Source organism: Mytilus galloprovincialis, chromosome 1, assembly GCF_965363235.1.
Source record: "Mytilus galloprovincialis chromosome 1, xbMytGall1.hap1.1, whole genome shotgun sequence".
In the NCBI taxonomy this organism is placed as follows: Eukaryota; Metazoa; Mollusca; class Bivalvia; order Mytilida; family Mytilidae; genus Mytilus; species Mytilus galloprovincialis.
In genome coordinates, this window is record NC_134838.1 from 15,465,301 (window position 1) to 15,486,875 (window position 21,575).

Sequence of the window (21,575 nt, forward strand, 5' to 3'; positions counted from 1 at the left end):
CATAGGTTTTTACATTTGTTATAAATAATTCTACTTTTTTTTTACAATAAGGAAGTTGGATTCAACCACTGTGACGAAAATTGCACCCTTTTACACTGAATCGGATTATGGTGCAATTATAAGGAATCTCAAGGCTTCCTTATTTCAGCAAAGTGAATGAAATTGTTAACCACTGACAAGACAAAATGGCAGAAATACAAATCAACTCAAGTAGAAGATATTTTACAGCTAAAAGATATACAGTCCATGATGAAACTTTTTAAACAGTGGAGAATAAAAGCACCAAAAACTGCAAATAAAGACATTTTCGTATCAGAACTAGTAAAATTTTATAAGGAAAATGGAGCTGTCGCACCCAAGGACAGAAAAACGGTAAGATTTAGTTTTTTTGGTTTTCGACCTTTATCTTTTATACATACAGTATACAAATCCATAGTCTTCTGAATGTATGTTTAAAATTGTCACCGACTTTTTAATCGGTTTTGAAACTGCAAAAGGAAAAATACGAAAGTGCTGTACAAGAAACAGGAACATCTTCTGCAAACTGGCAAACTTAAAGATTTTATTGATGATTCGGTCTGCTATTGGTGTGTCAATATTTGAATCTTTTTTTAATCATGCCGGTATATCGACAATAAAGAGATTGAGGAGACTGATATATTTTATCAATATTTATTTAGTGATATGTTTAAAATGATGAATAATGTATGCAATATTTTTATTTTTGTGTAATCTATGAAGGCGTATAACTCAATGACATGACAAATCACTGCAATATGATACCAGTTTATGTTTTAACCGTTTTCAAAAGAACCAGTCGTTCGGAACATTGAGACTTTTTCGCCTTTTCATCGTTACTATATTACATTGTATGAAGTATCCGATCAAAATGTTTGGGGAAAGTCCCAGACTTATTGTTCCAAAAAAGTGTTAGTTCATCGCTTTTAATAAATTTAAATTTATGATTGATACTCTACTGATCATTGAATAGTTCTGAAGTATCTATGTGTGAATTTTAAATATGCTATGCTTCATTTGAATAAACATGTATACTTTTTCGTACTTACATACTTTGCGATATTGATTTCTATACCCCTTTTCTAAATTTCAGCCAAATATTTATCAATTTTTTTCTGCAATTTTGATCGAGGTGAATTAAGAAGAGAAGGGACAAACAATCGTTTGCACTTCATATTTTGTGATGTCTCTTTTTGTTCAAGTGTTTTTTTACTTTTTAATGAATTTGCGCCTATGATATTTTTTTTAAATTCAATGACCTTGCGCCTATGTACGTTTATCTATTCGTATTTTTGTTTTCATGCATTCTATATATACCTTAGCAGAGTATAACATAGAAGATAAGAATGTATTGTGCACTGAACAAAACATGGACTTGTCACCATGTTTTATTCTTGTGTATACTTATGGTTGCATCCACTTCAATTGAACTTTGGTGGATATTTGTCTCATTGGCAATCATAGGTATCTCCTAATTTTCATATGTGGTCCAAGTATACTGTAATTGTCTTTGCTTCAAATGTAATTCTGGGGATGTCTCAGTTCTATTGACCTTGTAGGTGTAATATTTTCAATTGGTATCTTATGTTCAACTTGCCTTGTACTGGTATTATGGTCAATACTTGTCTTTTGTTCTACAGTCATAGTAAATGTATATTGGTTAGTAGTCGCCTAAAGTTCTAATGACATTTCACAGGTATACAAGTCAGTGGTTGTCTTAAGTTTTAATGAAATGTATACAGGTCGTTGGTTGTCCTAATTTGTAATGGCTTGGCACAGGTATATAGGTCAGTGGTTGTCTGAAGTAGTAGATGACTTGGTACATGTACACAGGACATTGGTATGCTTAAGTTGTAGTGTTTCTGTACAGGTATACCGGTAATTGGTTGTCTAAAGTGGTAACGACTTGGCACAGGTATACAGTTCAGTGGTTGTCACGTTACACACTCTACATCGGGTATAATATCATCAATCCATTACGTATGACAATCATTATTCGCTGCAACTTATAGAACGAACTATAATTGTAAAAAGAATTGATATTGTGCATGTAACATGTCGTCCCTAATACGCATTACAAATTTACCACTGTACGTTAAGCAATCAACAATCAATCATGTTTCAGGTGCATTTGCAAAACTTTTTGGTTTTCTAGCTGCGTGCAAATTCTTCGATGTAACTGATGGTATCATCACAAAAGTTGTAAAAAATATATTGTATTTATATACAAGAACACAATGTTCTTTATAATAGCATTGAGTGAAGTTTTCGCTGAAGTATTGTATATGTGTTGTCATACAACAAGCTGATTTTCGTTTGGACATTCCATACCTTTCAAATTAGCACTTATCTTTTTGAAATTAAATAATACGTATACACAATTAGCCATTACCATTGCACAAAATAATCACATGATGAAGACTGCATACCAATTATTTTCCAAAAAAATGGTATGACATAATATATATATTTCTTATTTTTATACTTTCCTTTTTAATTTCAGGGAGGAACAGTTTTACAAGAAGCATTGCAATACCACAGAGGAAATAGAGAGAAATTAATGAAACTATATGACAAAGTCGTGAACTTTTTTAGAGAACTACCTGTCAACTTCCAACAAGATTTGAACAGTATCTTTCCAGACATTGAGAAGAATGCCCATTCAAAGCGATCTGAATTGTCATCACCTGAATGTAACATTCTTGTCGCAGGTATAAATACGGTTTCATTTTAGAATAAATATATATGGAATGATTCAGTTTAACATGAATACAGACAACGAACATAAATGGCACATTGTTCAACAACACTGTCCAAATATCACTGCAAGTCAAATTTACTACTAGATATAATTTACAAAATAAAACCAGTTGTCATGAACATTAAATTCCTTTCATTGCAAAGATTTCTTTAATAACGTATACAGTTAATACCGATTATAATATCAAATGGTATCGTTTTAGTAGACGGTCGGGCCGGTTTTGACCTTGCTAACTTGTTTTGTTGTGAGGTGTGATCAGCAAAGAAGGCACTGGGCCTATGATGAAGTTTTTTAAATATCTAAAACTACATGAGAACTATGCTAAAAGCAAATGCACCCAAGTGATGTTCTTTCTTTTTTTATGACATTACATTGAAATAGTTGCTAAATTATTATTTTTATCTTGAACATCGCTAAAATTTTCAAAATATAAATATATTTTCGAGCCTTCTCATGGAGTTTTTGATTATGGGATTACTTTGCCGTTATTGTAATGATTATTTGATTACTAGACCAAATACTTCATGATTATTTGATTATTTGATAATCTAGGACTGTATTGTTGATTATGTTGCTTAAGAAATTTAATTCATGATTATGTAATTATAATGATTATGTGATTACTTGGACACTCCTGATGGGCACCATTTTCGCTCGACAATGAGCTCTTAACCATATTTTCTAGGTGAGGCAACATCAGGAAAAAGCAGTCTTATAAACTTATTGCTGGATGCTGATATTCTTCCTACAAGTGGTATTAAATGTACACAAACTGTCTGCGAAATTCGAAAGAGCAAAGATGGTAGAAAGAAGGCAATCTACTTTGGGGCTAATGGCGGACAGAGATCCGAGATAGATCTAAGTACCAAGGATGGACAAGAAAGGTTAAGGAGGGAAATAGTATATGAAGATGAGTATGGTGACAATCCATACGAAAAAATAGAAATATATTGGCCAACTGACGTAATCGAGGTATGTTATAATGTGATATATACACTATTTCAATTACAATTTCGTGTATATCAAGTTAGACGTTTTTTTTGTTTTTTTGGGTTTTTTTTATCTTTTATTCACTCAAGTGTTGTCTCGTTGCATTTCAGTGTCATTTTTCAATGATTTATGAAAAGAATAATGAGAACGTATCAAAAGTAAAATGTGGCGTATTTAAACTTTGCTATGTGTATCAAGGAACAAGTCGAGTTATATTTCATACAACTTAGAGGCCTCTGTTTCCTAAAAAAAATGTCTTCAAATTGTTTTCAATTTTAATTTAACAAATAAGTATTACTGGATGACTTTTCTTCAGTTGTAAGATGCGTATACCTGAAGTTGCAATTGTCTTTTCAACTAAAAAGGAAGTATCTTGTTAACTTTTGATTTCATAAGATAGGAGAATGTCTAGCACTATGTGTATTACCCACTTTACGGTGATTTAATTACTAGATGTGGTTTATGACTATAATACATGATACTAAAATGTTTGCATTGAACCGGCCTTTATGAGTCTATGTAATTTGTTTAAATATTAGCAATTAAAGTCTTGTTACGCAATTTGTTTTTCTTTTTCAAAATTTAAATGGCAATGTTCAACAGCGTTGCCGTTTAAGGGGAACGAGAGCATGTGGGTTTATTACAACGTTCATGGATGATCAAGTGTCACATTTCATATACGCTGTCTACAAAATTTTCCTTTACTATATTTACTATATTTTGATTTTACAAAGTATTATATTGTATTATGTAATGATACAAATTTCCAATTCCCTTTCTTTTTTTTCAGGAAGGTCTGGTGATAATTGATACTCCTAGATTTAGTGACAACCAGATGCACAAATCACTTAAAAAATACCTCTCAAAGTCGTGTGGCTTCATTTATGTTGTGAATACTGTTAATGCAGGCGGTGTTCAGAGAGGACGGGTAAGGAAATGGTTGAGAACTTATTACATTGTAATGTCCATGAAGTGTTTGTAAATGTTGAACTATAAAAACATATTTATATTGTACTTATCAGTTGTTTTTAATGTGATAGGAGACGTAGTCATGATATACACTAATGAAAACTCACACCAAAGAAAGTAATTAAAAAAACAACAAGACCTCTAGGTAAACATAAGGTCTTCAAAAATAGACAGGCGTCTCAGGCCGTTTGTTTTCCAAAATGAATTGTTTCGTATTTGCCATGTCGTTGCCTTTTTTTTAGCCGAATATACGGTACGCAGCCAACAACAATATTTGAAGATACGTGAATCAAGATTCAGGAGATGCAAAATTCTTTATTTCCCAAACACCATAAAGTTACAATGGTACAAAGAAGTTAAAAAAAAAAAAGTATCAGATATACAGTTTTGAAAAAACCCAAAAATTGTCTATTGCACTTAGACAACGGTAGACAAGATATGTTGTACACGGTAGCACAACCAATTGTTTTGGATTATATATCCTGTAGTGGTAGCACGTCATAGGGTTACTTCAACATATAATCAGAACTAATTCAAGAGCAGTGATAGAAAACGACAGTGAATTTCCATGTGATATTGCATTTATACATGATAAACACAATGTGAAAATAACATTTATGGCATTCGATAGCTGTGAGTTAAACTATGATACTTCAGGACCCTTGCTGTATCAAAAAGAACCTTATCGTTCAAGACAAAAAGACATTAATCTGAAAAAGCATGAAGTGCTGACATGTTCTGAAATCATTCATGCTTTGTATATTTTAGTTGAAGGATTTTCTATGTATATAGTCAACTCTTCAGAAGAAGATTTCAGTCCATCGTCCACTTTATTTATTTGCAATAAATGGGATGTCGTACCACCGAAGGACAGAGAAGAAATAAAGCGGGGAATTGTGTACCGACTAGAACAAATATTTCAGGGACTTCGACAAGATCAAATATTTTACTTTTCAACAACAGAGGTAATTGCTCAAAGATTTGAAATCAATACAAGAAATTTGCTGTCAATATTTATTTTCTTGGAATTTTTATAGCAAAGTTCTATCATGAAATTAAAAAGGAATTGTTGTATTTGATATGAAGATTTTCCTCACCAAATATTAGTTACTGATTCACTTTAGAGTGGCGGTATTCTTTATTTAGTCCATCCATCCATCATTATCGAAAGCTTATTATTCACCTTCTTTCAATTCTCAGTTGTACCATTTAATCGGTTTTCAGATCAACAAAGCTTTTGTCAAAGTTTGTTTGAATGAATTTAATAGAAAAGTTACATTAGTCATATCAGTTGTTTTGGCCATAATGATGTTATGTGTATCTTAATGCGATTTAATACATTTTTATAAGAAACATCATATTTTACGAGTTTCTTCTTAAATTGATTATATTCACAGATGCTCAAAATTCAACTTCAGTTCCCACAGTGTATATGTATTTCTTATGCCTAGTCATTAAACTCGTTTTGGTGGGCGATATTAAAATGTTCTTTCATATATTTAGGACAAGCGTGAAATAGAATTCGGAACCATAAACTCTGGTCATGAAGATTTTACCTCGAATGGACTGCAGCGATTGTTTCCAGCCAGTTTACGTCAACAACTCAATTCACATTATCGGTAATTATAGATAAAATATTTTGTAACTTATGGTGATAGTAAAGCATGCCAAACTGAGAAAGTGGCGAAACAACTGCACAAACTAAGGAGAAATGTAATATTCTCTCATTGGTGTATATCCTACATCTTAACGCCTTCGCTATAAGTAAAAGGATAGGTTACGACTTTTTCAAAAAAAAGAAAATTCCATAATTATGCACCCTTCCATAATTAAATTTATTTGCTTTATAATTGGTTCACGAGAAAACGCACACGTTTACGATTAGTTTGGACATCGTGTCATTCCTCTGAGACCCATTACTTTACCGAGACCGAATGTAATTATTTGATTATTATGAATTTTATTCTAAATTTTAGGTGGTTGTCGCAGATCCTTAAAAGAGCCAATTACTCCCTTAAAGTATCTAAGACATTGGACGCTGTAGACAAAGAAGAAATGACCAAAAAAAATGGACGGAATAAAACGTAATATGGACGCTTTAGAGGCTAAATCCAGACAAACGATTGACGATCTGAGAAAAGGACTACAATATGAGATAACTGATTTGCATAAAACAACAGCTGACGTGTTAAGGTCACGAAACATGCTCAGCACATTAACTGACTGGAACCAGGTTAAATGTCCACCTCCTGATGATTCTAAGAAGTTGGCAAAGGAAGCAGCCGAAAGAATTGCCAGTAAAGTTGCAGCAGAGTTAAACAGATGGGAAAAGGAGCAACGAATTATACACTCACTCAAAGAGAAAATGATTAAGAAATTCAAACGAGATTGTGAACTACTAGAGGACCAAATCATAAAAATAGAAGGTAAAGTCTCTTTTACAGTCATGATTTGTTTTTTATATTGATAAAGATACCAGGCTTGTAACTTTGTAACCCAGAGAGTTTGTTACTAGTTTCGAGATATATATAAACAAAAAAATACTAGTTATCAAAAGTACCAGGATAATAAGTTAATACGCCAGACGCGCGTTTCGCCTACATAAGACTCATCAGTGACGCTCAGATCAAAAAAGTTGTAAAGCCAAACAAGTACAAAGTTGAAGATCATTGATACAGTATAACACAACACATAAATTGATGCTAAAAATAAGAAAACAACTGGAATTTCACTTCTGCAAAAAATCTCAAATCTCCCATATTTACCGTCTTTCTGTGTGCAGTCAAATTGAAGAATAAGTTGTCTGTCTAATATAATCTTATTTACATTGAAGCATGATAGAATATACTCAATGGTCGAGTTTGAGAATAACAGTGCTTGTATAATTATTAAAAATCAAATCTGGAAAACATTTAATTCGTTTGGAAATTACAAATCTGGTAAAAAAAAAATGATTAAGTTAAAAACATGCTGTTTTTGTCTGCTCTATGGTCGGGTTGTTGTCGCTTTGACACATTTCCTATTTCCTTTCTCAATTTTATGGTTTTCTTTTTTAATGAGTAAGTAACACATATTAAAGAATACATTTTCTTCCATTAAAAGGTACTCTTGTCGGAGAACAGGATAAAAAGATAATAAACGACCTCCACAAATCAATGAAAAAGCAAGCACCAGTAAAATCCTTATGGAGAAAAGCGAAAAGAGATGGTGCTGATGATGACGTCAGAGGTTTAGGGGGAGCGGTAGGAGCTGTCGGTTCAGTTATTGCCAGTAACAAAAGATTTAGGGAAATATGCAAAGGTTATAAGAAAGATTACAATACAAAGAAAATGGCAGAGGCAACAGTGATGTTTATCGAGTCCCCCTTTCAAGGAAATGAATTACTAGACAAAATTTCAAACTATCTTGGAAAATTGGTAAAAGGTGTGGACGAAATTGCCAAGAAAATACCAGAATTTCTTAAAGCAGATAGTCAGCTTCTGGAAAAGATCACACACAGTGTACGAGATACAGATGACAAGATGAGAAAGATGTATCCACAATTAATTTCCTCAGGTCACACAATTCAAGGTGAACTGGATCTCTTTTACGTTTATTACATCATGGACATGGACTACAGATTAAGTGACGTTGAATGGGACAGAGTCGATCTTTTAGGAAGTGGAAGTTTTGCAGACGTGTTCAAAGGTCAACTTAAACTACCTAACCAGAATGAAAATGTTGCACTGAAGTATTGCAAAGATCCATTGTCGGAGAAAGTTATATCAGACATTTTATTAGAAGATAGAACGTTAAGGTATTAGTATTACTCTTAAGTCAATATCAAAACAATGTTAGTTGTATATGTCACATGTGTTGTTTTAATGTAAAAAATGGTTTTGTTGTCAATTTCAGTGATGTATAGTGGAATTTTAAAGCATTTAAGAGGTAGTATCTCGATTCTTATGTTTAAAGTTTTTTTACAATACCCGAAGCGTTGCAACAAAAATTGAAAATTGTTGGTGTTTTTTTTTCTCTCGATTTGATTTATTAGGTCTTTCCACTTTTCCGTGGAAAGACCTATTGGATTTCTTCTGATTATTAGGTCTTTCAACCTTTTCGGTTGAAAGACCTATTGGTTTTGTTCTGATTATTATTATTATTATTTTTTTTCTTCCGCCAACTTTTTTTTCCTTCGCTGTATTTTTGTTTCGCAAGATGTCGCTAAGACATATGGTATATAATATCGAACAGTTATTACGCTTTTGTAACTGACTCCGCATAGCCAAAATCTTTCCCATATAAGAGTTATCTCCCCAAACACTGTTTTTCTTGTTATCGCGTAATCTTCACAACCGTATAAGAAACCGACAAATTATTTTTGCAACTTGCTCATTATATCCTCAGGATGTGCTGTTTTATTTTGACCGAAGCCGTATAGAGATTCCATATGAGAGTTATTTCCCCTTTTGTATTTGAAATTTTGAAATGTATTTTAAACTGGAAAACCATAAGTGATAGAGACCTAGGGTACTTTGATTTAAGATCCTTGGTCCAAAAAAATGAAAATTAGGTCAAGGTCAAAGGTCAAGGTCAAATTGTAAATTTTGATTTTGGCTTATTTTCACTTATTTTCATTAACCTTATAAGATATCAACAAATTATTTTTACTAAATTGTTAGTTGCGACATGTCGTAACTTATAAATTTTGGTTGCAAGGGTGCGTAGACAATAAATGGGAGTTTTCGCCCCTCTTATATTTAGAATTATGCGTAAAGTGATATTACTCATAAACCATACATATTAAGGAACTAGTGTCTTTTGATTCGAGATGTTTAGTCTATGACCTTGAAATTGAGGTCAAAGTCAAAGGTTAATTGGACGTTCTAGATTTTGACCTTTGCTCTAAATTCATATTTATTCATCATAAAGCCATAGGAACTGACATTTTCAACTGAATTTTAATATTTTCATATCAAAATAGATCTTTATTAGTTGAAAGACCTTCAATTGTTCTCTGAACAATTGGTTTTTAATTATTATTATTATTATTATTTTTTTTCTTCCGCCAACTTTTTATTCCTTCGCAGTTTTTTTGTTTCGCAAGATGTCGATTAGACATATGGTACATGATATCGAACAGTTATTACGCTTTTGTAACTGACACCGCGTAACCAAAATCTTTTCAATGTAAGAGTTATCTCCCCGAACACTGATTTTCTTGTGATCGCTTAATATTCGCAACCGTATAAGAAACCGACAAATTTATTTTACCAAATTGCTTGATATCTCCTCAGGATGATTTGATTTATTTTGACCGAAGCTATCCGGAGACTCCATATGAGAGTTATTTCCCTTTTATATTTGATATAAGTGATATGCATTTTTAACTGGAAAACCATAAGTGTTACAGGCCTAGGGTCTTTTGTTTTGAGGTCCTTGGTCCAAAAAAATGAAAATGAGGTCAAGGTCAAAGGTCAAGGTCATGATTAAAATTTTGATTTTGGCTTGTGATCTCTTATTTTCAGAAATCATATAAGATATTGACAAAATATTTTCATAAAATTGTTAGTTACAACATGTAGTAACACATAAATTTTAGTCGAAAGGGTACGTAGACATTTGACGTGAGTTTTCCCCCCTTTTTATATCTAATATCATACGTACGGTAGTATAACTCATGAACAATATAAAGTAGAGGATTAGAGTCTTTTGATTTGAGGTCCTTGATTTATGACCTTGAAATTGAGCTCAAGGTCATATGCTAATTAAACGTTCTAGATTTTGACCTTTGCTTTTACCTCATATGTACACATGAGAAAGCCATGGGACTGTTTGCATTAAGTTGTAAGCAATGTGACCTTAAAATACACAACCGGAAGTGACCTTTTGTAAACCGGAAGTAGCTATTTTTTGCACTAAATTAATGTAAAAGTATATAGAACCATATATTTTTGGAATCAGTGTCAAGAAAACTGTCAAACAATACCGGAAGTAAACTTTTTAAACCGGAAGTAAAAGATTATCTCCCTTTTCTATTTTTTTTTTATAGAAACCATATATTTTTGGAATAAGCGTTCAATAAGCTGTCATTTGACGCTAAACTTGACATTTAAAACCAAATTTTAATATTTTCATATAAAAAAAGGTCTTAACTGGTGGAAAGACCATCAATGGTTCTCTGAACGATTGGTTTTTAATTGTTCATTGCTTTTTTTTTTTAATTCCGTGGCAAATGTTACAGTAACATAGTATTAGAGAACGATATGAATGATAAATTTAATCGGAAAACGGCGATTTACAAAAGAATAAAATGTTACAGTTGTACACATTTTGATTTCAGGGAACTACATCATCCAAATATGATACAATATTATGGATCTTCTTTACAACAGAGTGGGAAAACCAGGAGAATGGTTCACTGGATTATGATAATGGAGTACTGCGATGACACACTGAAAAGTAAATTCATTAGCCCAGACTACGAAAACCCTGGTAAAGTTGAAATATACTCTGTACAGATAGAGCAAATGGAGGAGCTTGCAAGATATGCTGTCCAGATATGTGGAGGATTGGAGTTTCTACACAAGAAGAAAATGGTTGATCGTGATATGAAATTAGAAAACATTTTGGTAAATTTATTAAAATCTGTAAAAAACTGACAATATTGATTTTAGATCAATTTAAACGATTGCATCTCATTGATATTATTTTCAGTTTTAGTTGAGGTCATGTTGAACAATACTTATTTTTCTGTGCAATGTTTTGTTGTTTCCTGTTAGTCGTTTCGTCATTCTCGCTCCTTTGACCCCAAAAAATCATTTATTCGACTTCCTACATTGTATATGGGACATCTATATTTGACTTTAAGTAGTGGAAATATACTGGCTGATACAACAATCGACAAATAGTATCAAGGTTACAAAAAAGAAGCACTAAAATATGTAGTGTATTTTTCAACTGGTAGATATTCTTATGTTCATCTAAATATATTCTAACAATTATTACTGTATACTTTTTATCAAACTTTCAAACCAATCAAATATTCATTGCTGACTTTACATTACCTTTTGTCTTGCAGACGGTGAAAAAAGATGGACAAGACATAGTCAAACTTACCGACGTAGGGTTAACGAAAAGGGAAGATCACATTGGTGGATCAATTTTAGGTTCACCTGTGTATATGGCACCGGAAGTACTTGTTCCGAAAGGAATCTATGACAGAAGAGCTGATATTTATGCACTCGGAATAATGGTGTGGGAAATGTGGTATGGAATTGACGCCGCAGACCATATACAGCAACAACTGTATACCTCTCTGGAAAAAGCGGTAGTGGACGAAGGACTGCGACCTTCGTTATCATTGAAATATAAACCAGACGAAAACTGGCAAAATCTAATAAAAGCATGCTGGGCTAAAGGTCAAAATCAGAGACCCGAAGTTACAGATATAAAAATATTTTTTGAAAAATTTCTGCGACATTAGTACAAGGATATAACAATTTGCAATTAGTTCTGAATTATTTTTTGTTTGCGGAAGTAGTGACTATGGTATGCGATTTGCAAAGCTAAAGGGAAAACAATATTAAGAAGCTGATACAGTACATAACTCAATATAAAGGGGCATAGACACTTTTGATTCAATAAATAAACACTTTGAAATGCATAATATATAGATATGAAATTAATAATTATGAACATGACTTTCATTATTGACATATAAAATGTCGAAAACAACAAATCTTTATAGAATATATTCAAACCAGTGTAGCTGTGGCCATTGATTGACGACCTTAAATTATCCCATTGACTGGGGCAGATTATGTGAACGTTTGTCTGTAACGACCGCTGCTCACTATGTACTTGTTAAAGACACTTAAACTGTGGGGTCACAAAAGGTTCTCAACACCTTAATAAAGAAATTAGAAAAACTAATCAGGAATAACACGATGTTTTGATTTATATCAATAATATAAATCAAAACATAAAGTTATTCCTGATTAACTTTCCGAATTATTTTAATATTAAAGGCGTTAAGAACCTTTGGTGACCCTACAGTTTAAATTCTATAATAAGTAAGTAGTGAGCAGTTGTCGTTATTGTCCATTTGACTTCTATATATTTGCAGAAAATAATTCTTAAAAATTCATTTTTATGAATTAATTATTTTTTCCTTGATGTATGTTAATATATGGTATATACGAACTCTGACTATTAATTTCAAAATTTTTGGTCAATATTTAAAAAAGTTTCCCATTAGGTCTCTATGTTAATTTTATTTTTTGAAATGTTGATTACCTGATGGAGTAAGTATAAGTAGTGTAACGGCCTTCTAAACAAAACAAAAACAACATTCATTAAGCAATATCATTAAACTTTATTTTCCGCTATATAGATGATGTTCTCTCTAAATAATTCAAAATTTTGTGTCTATGTTGAACGCATCTATCCCATCGAACTAGAGATCATGGATACAACAGATACAGTCAAGTAGGCCTCATATCTTGACTAAACTCTAGAAATTGACAATGCGGGTCGGTTGAAAACAAAACTTTACGACAAAAGAGATCATTTCAGCTTCCCAATTGTGAACTTTCCATTTCTAAGTAGCAACATTCATGCAGCGCCTGCATACGGAGTATATATCTCCCAATTGATACGATATTCCCGTGCTTGTATTTTATATCATGATTTCCTAGAGGATTGCTGCTCACAAGGAAGCTATTAAATCAAGAGTTCCAAATGGTGAAGTTGAAATAATCCCTTCGGACATTATTATGTTTTACGTTTTGTAATTTTCTTTATTATTTCCTATCCTTCCTATATACTTAATCATGCTGTATATATTATATATACTTACATATTGTGGACGAATGAAGAGGCAAATCACTTTTTTCCTAATGTCTTCTTCTTTTAAAAAAAACATGTAAATGCTTGAAATAATAAGTCTATTAACATGTATCACATTTTCCGTCTCAAAATATTTTCACATAATAGAAACGATGATTAATAAACCAATAGAACACAGATTTTGCAATGAAACGTTCATTTTGATCTGATTAGCTCTTTAAAGAATGAACAGTAAATTATTGGGTTTGGTTCAGTCTTTCAGTAATCTTTCAGACCTATAATTAACTGTGATACACTTGGAGCGAATTTATTGCAAGTCAAACCAGTTTGAGTTTGGTTTTTGGGTTTAGAAAACCAGTTAAGGGTTTAGAAAATCGTTTAAGGGTTTAGAACAAACAGTTTGTAACTACACCATGGTTTGCTTAATTTCGGTGAACGTATCGTTTCATTACATAACATGTTTTGCTTTTCGTTCATTTTTTGGTACATTTATTAGGCCGTTAGTTAACTCGTTTAAATTGTTTTACATTTGTGATTTCGGGGTCTTTTATAGCTGACTGTGCATGCGGTATGGGCTTTGCTCATTGTTGAAGGCTTACGGTGACCTATAGCTTTTTTTTGTGGAGAGTTGTCTCATTGACAATCATACCACATCTTCATTTTTATATTGCTGATATTCTTAGGATGATAGATTGGTTATCACAAAGCGGGGATGAGAGCGTAGATACATGATAAAGGCAACTTAATCACCATTTTTAAGCAGAACATGTCAGTTCACATTTATGTTTGCTTTTATAGAGAAACGTAGAAAGATAGCCAGAACTGAAGACTATGGTGAAAATGCACTTCCAGTGTACTCCTCTGATGGCTTTAGATAACATTTCAGAATGAGCAGATCCAGATTTGACAGAGTAGTCATTCATTATTCCATAGATTAAATGTTGGAAATAAGTGAGGCATTATGAAAGTGACTGTATACAGAGGAGAACAGCTGTTAATATTTATTAGATATGCCTCTTCCTAACAAACACTGAGAGAAATAACTTTGGCTTACGTGAGGGTACTGTTCATGCCATTTGTCCATAGAGCACCGTCTAATATGCTACCCGATTTGTTTAAATAGCCTACCAGATTAAAATTCCTCGAAACTATCAACAGTTTTTTTTCAAGCACAAAGATTTTCCTTGTGTCATAGGTGCTATATTACATGGCCCCCATATACCTGATGTTGATGCTGAACAATACTATAAACCACAAGCACTTGTTGTCTCAGATTTTTTGTTTCATTTATACTTTAATTTAACCTTTTTTTTATGAGAAAAGCGCATGTATTATAACCGAAAAATTAATTCCATCTATCGTACTGCAGGCAGTTTATGACCAAAATTTACATTTTCTGATTGTTTTATGTGGATGGCTGGGTTCAGCACATGATTCTAGGGTTTTGAAAAACTCGCCTGTTTATGGAAAAGGATTTGAAAATAAGGATAAATTTTCTCCCTGTATTGCAGACCCATTGGTGGCCTTTTGCGGTTTCCTGCTCTGAGGTCGATTTGTCTCTTTGACACATTCCCCATTTTCATCCTCAATTTTATTAACTCTTGAATAAGTCTTATTCGGTAGGTATAATATATGCTTATTGTCGTTTAACATAAAAACACCAACAAACTTGAAAGTTATACCATAATGATAGTTACGCTTCTTTTCTGGTAATAACAAAATCGATGAACAAAACATACAAAATATCCTAGTAATATGTATTGACGAATCAATAAGGTCACCTTTGGAAAAGGGAAACATTCTCAGATATAAGTTCCAATTGTTTTTCTTCATTTTGTCCTGGTGTTGCTGTTTAAGCTCTGACAAAAGCCAGTGTTGTTCTTTATTGAATTCCTCCTGCATAGTTTCTACATACTGCAACATGTTCCTTTGTGATCAATTCTTTTCCCACTATGAATATATGAATATAAATAAAATTAATAAACAGAACTTTAAGAAATGTAATCCGTGTCACCTGTATTTGCTTACTGCAGTGTGATTTGGATGGGGAGTTGTCTCATTTGGCATTCATACCACATCTTTTTTATATTAAATGTCGAATACTGTTGACTAAAAACACCAATCGCTGTGTCTTCTCTTACAAAACAGCGTAGGAAAAATCAATATGTTTGAATACATTATTTTCTAAAGCACTACTTTTTTTCTGGGAAAACTATGAAACTAGATCCAGGTTTTATTGTTTAAATCTGGATCAATAGTATATTGTATGTTAGAAAAGGTTCAGTTAGTCATTTGAATTAGATCTATTTTGTGTGGTTATTTTTCGGTTAATAATTAGGCAATACATTTTCCCAGTGTTTGAGCCATAGAATTAGTTTTTAATGTATGTGTTCAGTTTTGGTAAATAATTATGCATTTTCCCAATGTTTAAGTAATTTCAATTGGTTTATAGTGTATGCGTTTATGTGTCGATAAAAAAAATATGCAGTCCATCTCCCAACAACAGATAAGAAAGATTTGACTTTGGAAGATGCATACAAGGATATTTTACCGTTTTTTCATGAAATTCATCTGAACGCACAATTCAGCACATGAGCTCGGAAGTTATAAATTAATAAGTTTGGGTTTGTGTTTATTTACCCAAGATTACTTGTGCTAATCAACATAGCACATATCACATTTTTGTTTACAGCCACTTCATTCAAACTCTGTTGGTTGGTTATAGATCTCATTGGTAATTATCCTACATCTCTTTATATTATTCTATATTATGTTTATATCATCATGAAAATACGTAATCCACCCACCTTTATCATGTTGGTCGCATATCCACTGTACTTTTTCTTCTAATTCAAGTCTCAATTTTCTTTGCGACATCACTATATTTGTTGTTGAAACCAAACTATCAAACTGCACCATGAGCAGTTTGCTTAAATTCTAGAACTAATTTTAGATTACACGAGATAAACAAAAAAACAGTTTCAGTTTCAAACCAGTTTAAACCGGTTTGTGAAACAAAACCCAGTTTGATTGCAATAAATTGGCCCTTGATGTCTCTTAAGTTATTCTAGAAAAACAAAATATTTTAAAATCGTAAATCTAAAATAACGTTGAGGAGTTTATAAAATTGAAAAGCACAGAAAGAAAAGTCAAAACGCATCCATTGTTTTATCATAATATAGTTTATATTTTTTCTTGTTTGCTTAAAAAAAATCGTAGTCTACGTTGAGCCCTCACAGATCCTCTTTTATTGAATATTCTATTCTACCAACCCAACAGAACAAGTCACTAAATTAATTGTTTAAAAATAATGTTTGGAGGTCTTATTGTCTGGTTATTTGTTATTCTAACAAATGATTATCATACTAATTACATATCTATACCACATCAATTTAAATGCCAAAGCTGTAATGAACGATCGGACAATTGTCGTTCTGACCGAACTACCTAGAAGCATATACAAGTATGTGAAATACAATATGCTACTATCACAAGCATTTTCTTGCTAAATCTGAAAATTAAGAGTTACCAAAAAATACAAGATGGAAAATTTATCGACTACGTAAAGCGACATGATATAAAAATGTCTTCTACGGAGTATAATATTGAATGTCGAGACGATATAATCAGAATTCCTGATGTATCTACAGGACTAAGATTTGCAAGATCATGGGGACTAAATACTAAAGGTATAAAAGCAAAGGATGAGATTATTAAAGTTTTGTTAATTGAATGGGAGAAGACACATCAAAGGCCTGACGAGGTGAGTGCTTAAACTGTAGAATGTTGATTACATCCACTAATGTATTTTTGTATTACCTAAATTGATTAATATCTGATTACAGGTTTTAAATCCAGATATCTATCTATACATACTACAGCACATAACGTTTGGCCAAACTCTATTCAGTTGTTTGTGCTGATTGAAATTAAATGTCTTGTATGTCGATTGCAGACGTTTCACTATAACTTTTGAGTAGGGACTTCCGTTTTGAATTTTCCTCGGAGTTAGTTTTTATTTTATCTGTCCTGATACAAGATTACTATGTCTTGACAAATGCACTAAAATTTGAAACTAATGAACACGACCTACAATACATACGCATCATTCAAGATTTTTTATGAATGATATATTTTTATGTAGGTTATAAAGGAATAATTATGGATATGTGTTGCAAAATTGGATTAACACCAATTATTTGTAGATCATATAGATTATTCCAAATTACTTCCAGCCGCTATGTTATACATGTAGCAGCATTTACTGAATATTTACATCCATATGCTTAGAACCTATAATTGTATTTTGAATAACGTACTTTAGCTAAGATTTATCATTGTTTAACATATTCATTTCATTAACTTTTCAGGGTGGAATAGTTTTGCATCAAGATTTGCTTTATCACAGAGGAAACACAGAGAAATTAATGAAACTATACGACAAAGTTATAAACTTTTATAAAGACCTGCCAGTCAACTTCCAACAAAACTTGAATAGCGTATTTCCAGATGTTGAAAAAACATCAAAGTTCAAGCGTTCAGAGTTGTTATCACCTGAATGTTACATTCTTGTTGCAGGTAAATATTATTTTTCAATCATCTATGAACCGAATCAGTGTTGTATAGCATATATTTAAAGTGTTTTTTTATGATTAAAGATGTATTTACATTTCCTAAAACTCTCTTTATTAATAATCTGCGGCAGTCCTACCCGTATACTTATTAGTCCATATGCCATTTGGCAAGGTAATGCTTAATTGTAATGAAATGAAGTATTACAATTTGCACGTATAATATTTTGTTTCACATCTTAATATTATTGTTCGAAACCTGGAACATCGTTATATCCCAAATATATAATTATAAATGGTTGAATATGTATTCGCATTCTGAAATTCTCAAAATTCTTCCAATCTTCAAACGATTACAACTCCTTAGTCTTCATGCCCTTCGACAATGTAATTTCAAATTGTATCGAAATGAAATTGATCGTAAAATATGTTTTTTGATATGTACGCCACATTGCACAATATGTACACCTAGTAAGAATTAATATAGACATTGTTTACAACAAATCAAACTTCAAACGAGATATAATATACTTAATAAAATCATGAACCCATGCACATAATTCTTATAAAGTACTAATTCCCAATTTTGGCATTTTAAATGTATTAAAACTTAATTCTATATAACATGAAATTACAACAGCACAATAGAAATTATGGAACTATTAATTGATAATAAATAAAAGGAGATTTTTGTTGTTTCGTTACAACAAGTACAACTCAGTAGCACCATGGAAACATAATAGTCTTTTGAAGGAAAAAAGTAAATCACAAAAATACTGAACTCAGAGGAAAATCAAATCGGAAAGACCCTTATCATGGCAAAATTCAAATGACAAAACACATAAAAAACGAATGGACAACAGCTGTCATATTCCTGACTTGGTACAGGCATTTTCAAATGTAGAAAATGGTGGATTAAACCTGGTTTTATAGCGCTAAATCTATCACTTTGTATGACAGTCTCATCAAATTTCTTTATATTTACAGTGATGTGTAGAGACTAAAAACACAAGAATAATAACTTGAATGTTTTTAGTTAAATTATGCAGTAATGTCTTTATAGGTTTGAACCATGATACAATTTTCAATAATTGAATGTTTTTTCTAAATATGTATTCCTTTCACAATCTAACATTCTGTCGATACTTTTGTCATTTTCACGAGGTCTTGTATCTAGACCATGACGTTTTCAAACTAAATCCGCTGAAGATGTGCTGATTGGTTGGGTTGTCTAATAAAAAATGGGTTCTTCTACTTCAATGGTTTAGCTCATACTTTTGCTAAGTACCAAGGGCTTTTTTTCAAAAAATATCTGACTACTAAAATTGATCGTAATTACACTGAAATGTTCATGTTTTATGTGAAATGAGTCGCAGTCTGATTTATTTTTAGAGTTATTTTGTGATGGTTGGTTTATATTGTGGATTTAACTAAAAATCGTCATATCTTTTATGTGCTTGTACAGTGATTAACTGCCTTTAGCTGCCGATTGTAATAACTGTTTTTCTGAATAATTATTACTTAAGCTTTAATCAGTAGGATTCAGGTCATATGGTGACTTGTAGCTTGTAACATCCTTACATTGTGTCTTTTTGCAATTATACCACATCTATATTTTCTGAATATCTTTGGTCTGTTGATAAGTTTTAAAGCGACAAGATGAATTCGTGTAATAGTACACAGAAACCTAGTAATTGGTACTTACAACTATATTCTAATCTGTGCTAACTTTGATCTTTTGTTCTGCGCCTCGAAGTTTCCACCGTGTCAAACATACTGAACACCCTGCATGCATGTGGCGTTCTTAATTGTGGGAAAGGCAAGCAGTTTATGTTTGACTAATGAATTCCATTAATTATGAGACATCATTTTAGGTGAAGCAACATCTGGAAAAAGTAGTCTCATAAACTTATTACTTGAAGCAGACATTCTTCCTACAAGTAGTATTAAGTGTACACAGACTGTCTGTGAAATTCGAAAGAGCAAAGATGGTCGAAAGAAGGCAATCTGCTTTGGGACTAATGGCGGAAAGGAAGTGAAAATAGATTTGAGTACAATGGAAGGACAAAAAAAGTTGAAGAGTAACATTACTTGTGAAGACGAAAATGGTGACAATCCATTCGATAAAATTGAAATATATTGGCCAACTAATGTTATTGAGGTATGTTATAACGAGGTAGAGGAACAGTAAAATTTTGAGTTATCGTACGATGGAGCAATTGAATTTCATGTCTAATAGAAATGGATAATCTGTTCTAGAAAACAGAAATCACAATAAACGCGCAAAAAAGGTGAATGCTTTGTATCAAGAAAAAGACAGCAAAAAGTAGCTAAAATGACAGCCAATAATGAACAATCGTTACTAAAGGTGACCGAAATTATGGGGAATTAAAATCCGACAGAAAGGCGGCCCAACGCCTGTTGGTTACTGCCTGCTACTGACCTTCCTCCCGATGTTTCGTCCTTGGAGCTCTTGACTGAGTGTCTCGGGTGGCCGGAACGTTTAAACGAATAATATTGTTAGATGATCATTTTTGAGACACTAATTGTATGTTAGTATATAAACTCATCATAGATACCAGGATTGACATTTTATATTTACGCCAGAAGCGCGTTTGGTCTATAAAAGACTCATCAGTGACGCTCAAATAAAAAAAAACGTAAAAAAGGCTATATAAAGTACGAAGTTGAAGAGCATTTCATTTCATTTGAACTTATTTGTCTAATGCTGAACCTACACTTCTATGAAGAGTTGCCCTCACGCGCATCTTTAAAGGGTTCTTTCAATTTATGGTTATGAACAAAAAACCGAAGGTTTCCCTGTTTTTAAGTCGGGATAGTATATTTATACATTATGATTGCACCGTAAAAAAGACGGTTCTTGTATCTTCACACAGGTATCCATCCCAGATCCTAAGAATTTAAGGAAAAAACTAAGCAACATTTGTTTTCAAATTCCACATAACGAGCCCTTTAACGCTTACAATAACCTGGGTGTTTTGCTAAGTGGTGATGACTGTAAAGTGTCCTGAAGTTATTTACGTTCCCTTTTTGTCTCTAGTTGATATAAGTCTCTTTAGAACTCATACCACATCTTATTATATTTAACTGTAATCATCGACCATTCAAAAAATTATTCCGGCAATTAATAATTAAGAAAACAATTTTAACGAAAGAACAAAACATTTAACCATAAAACATTATATTAATACAACAGGACTGCAGGCTTAAATAGTTTTTTGTCAAATTGGTTTCATTTTATTTTTTATTTCAGGAAGGTCTAGTTATAATAGACACTCCTGGTTTTGGTGAAATCCAGATGCATCAGTCTTTTCAAAAGTACCTTTCAAAGTCATGTGGTTTCATTTATGTTGTGAATACATCAAATGCAGGTGGCGTTCAGAGAGGAAGGGTAAGATAATTAATAAAAAAATCAA

General features: G+C 32.2%; 2 protein-coding genes across 4 annotated transcripts in view; both read left to right on the forward strand.

Annotated features, from left to right (window-relative positions):
- Positions 1-21,575, forward strand: part of LOC143066919 (uncharacterized) — a 69,532-nt gene that overhangs the window by 38,209 nt on the left and 9,748 nt on the right. Inside the window, exons 1-4 of one of the 3 annotated variants that reach the window (XM_076239780.1) lie at positions 16,958-17,330; positions 17,938-18,145; positions 20,013-20,299; positions 21,413-21,550. The exons of 1 other annotated variant lie outside the window; for it this stretch is intronic. In XM_076239780.1, coding sequence (XP_076095895.1) covers positions 17,151-17,330; positions 17,938-18,145; positions 20,013-20,299; positions 21,413-21,550 — 813 coding nt within the window. In that variant the 5' untranslated portion in view covers positions 16,958-17,150. Of the gene's footprint in view, positions 1-16,957; positions 17,331-17,937; positions 18,146-20,012; positions 20,300-21,412; positions 21,551-21,575 lie in introns of those variants that run through there. One more of the 3 variants, XM_076239785.1, reaches the window with a different exon arrangement.
- LOC143066951 (uncharacterized) lies at positions 45-12,420 on the forward strand. Its single transcript, XM_076239826.1, has 10 exons — positions 45-372; positions 2,522-2,729; positions 3,465-3,751; positions 4,560-4,697; positions 5,507-5,703; positions 6,242-6,357; positions 6,715-7,164; positions 7,841-8,534; positions 11,061-11,349; positions 11,799-12,420. The coding sequence occupies exons 7-10, from the start codon at positions 6,807-6,809 to the stop codon at positions 12,201-12,203; spliced, it is 1,746 nt and encodes a 581-aa protein (XP_076095941.1). The 5' UTR covers positions 45-372; positions 2,522-2,729; positions 3,465-3,751; positions 4,560-4,697; positions 5,507-5,703; positions 6,242-6,357; positions 6,715-6,806; the 3' UTR covers positions 12,204-12,420.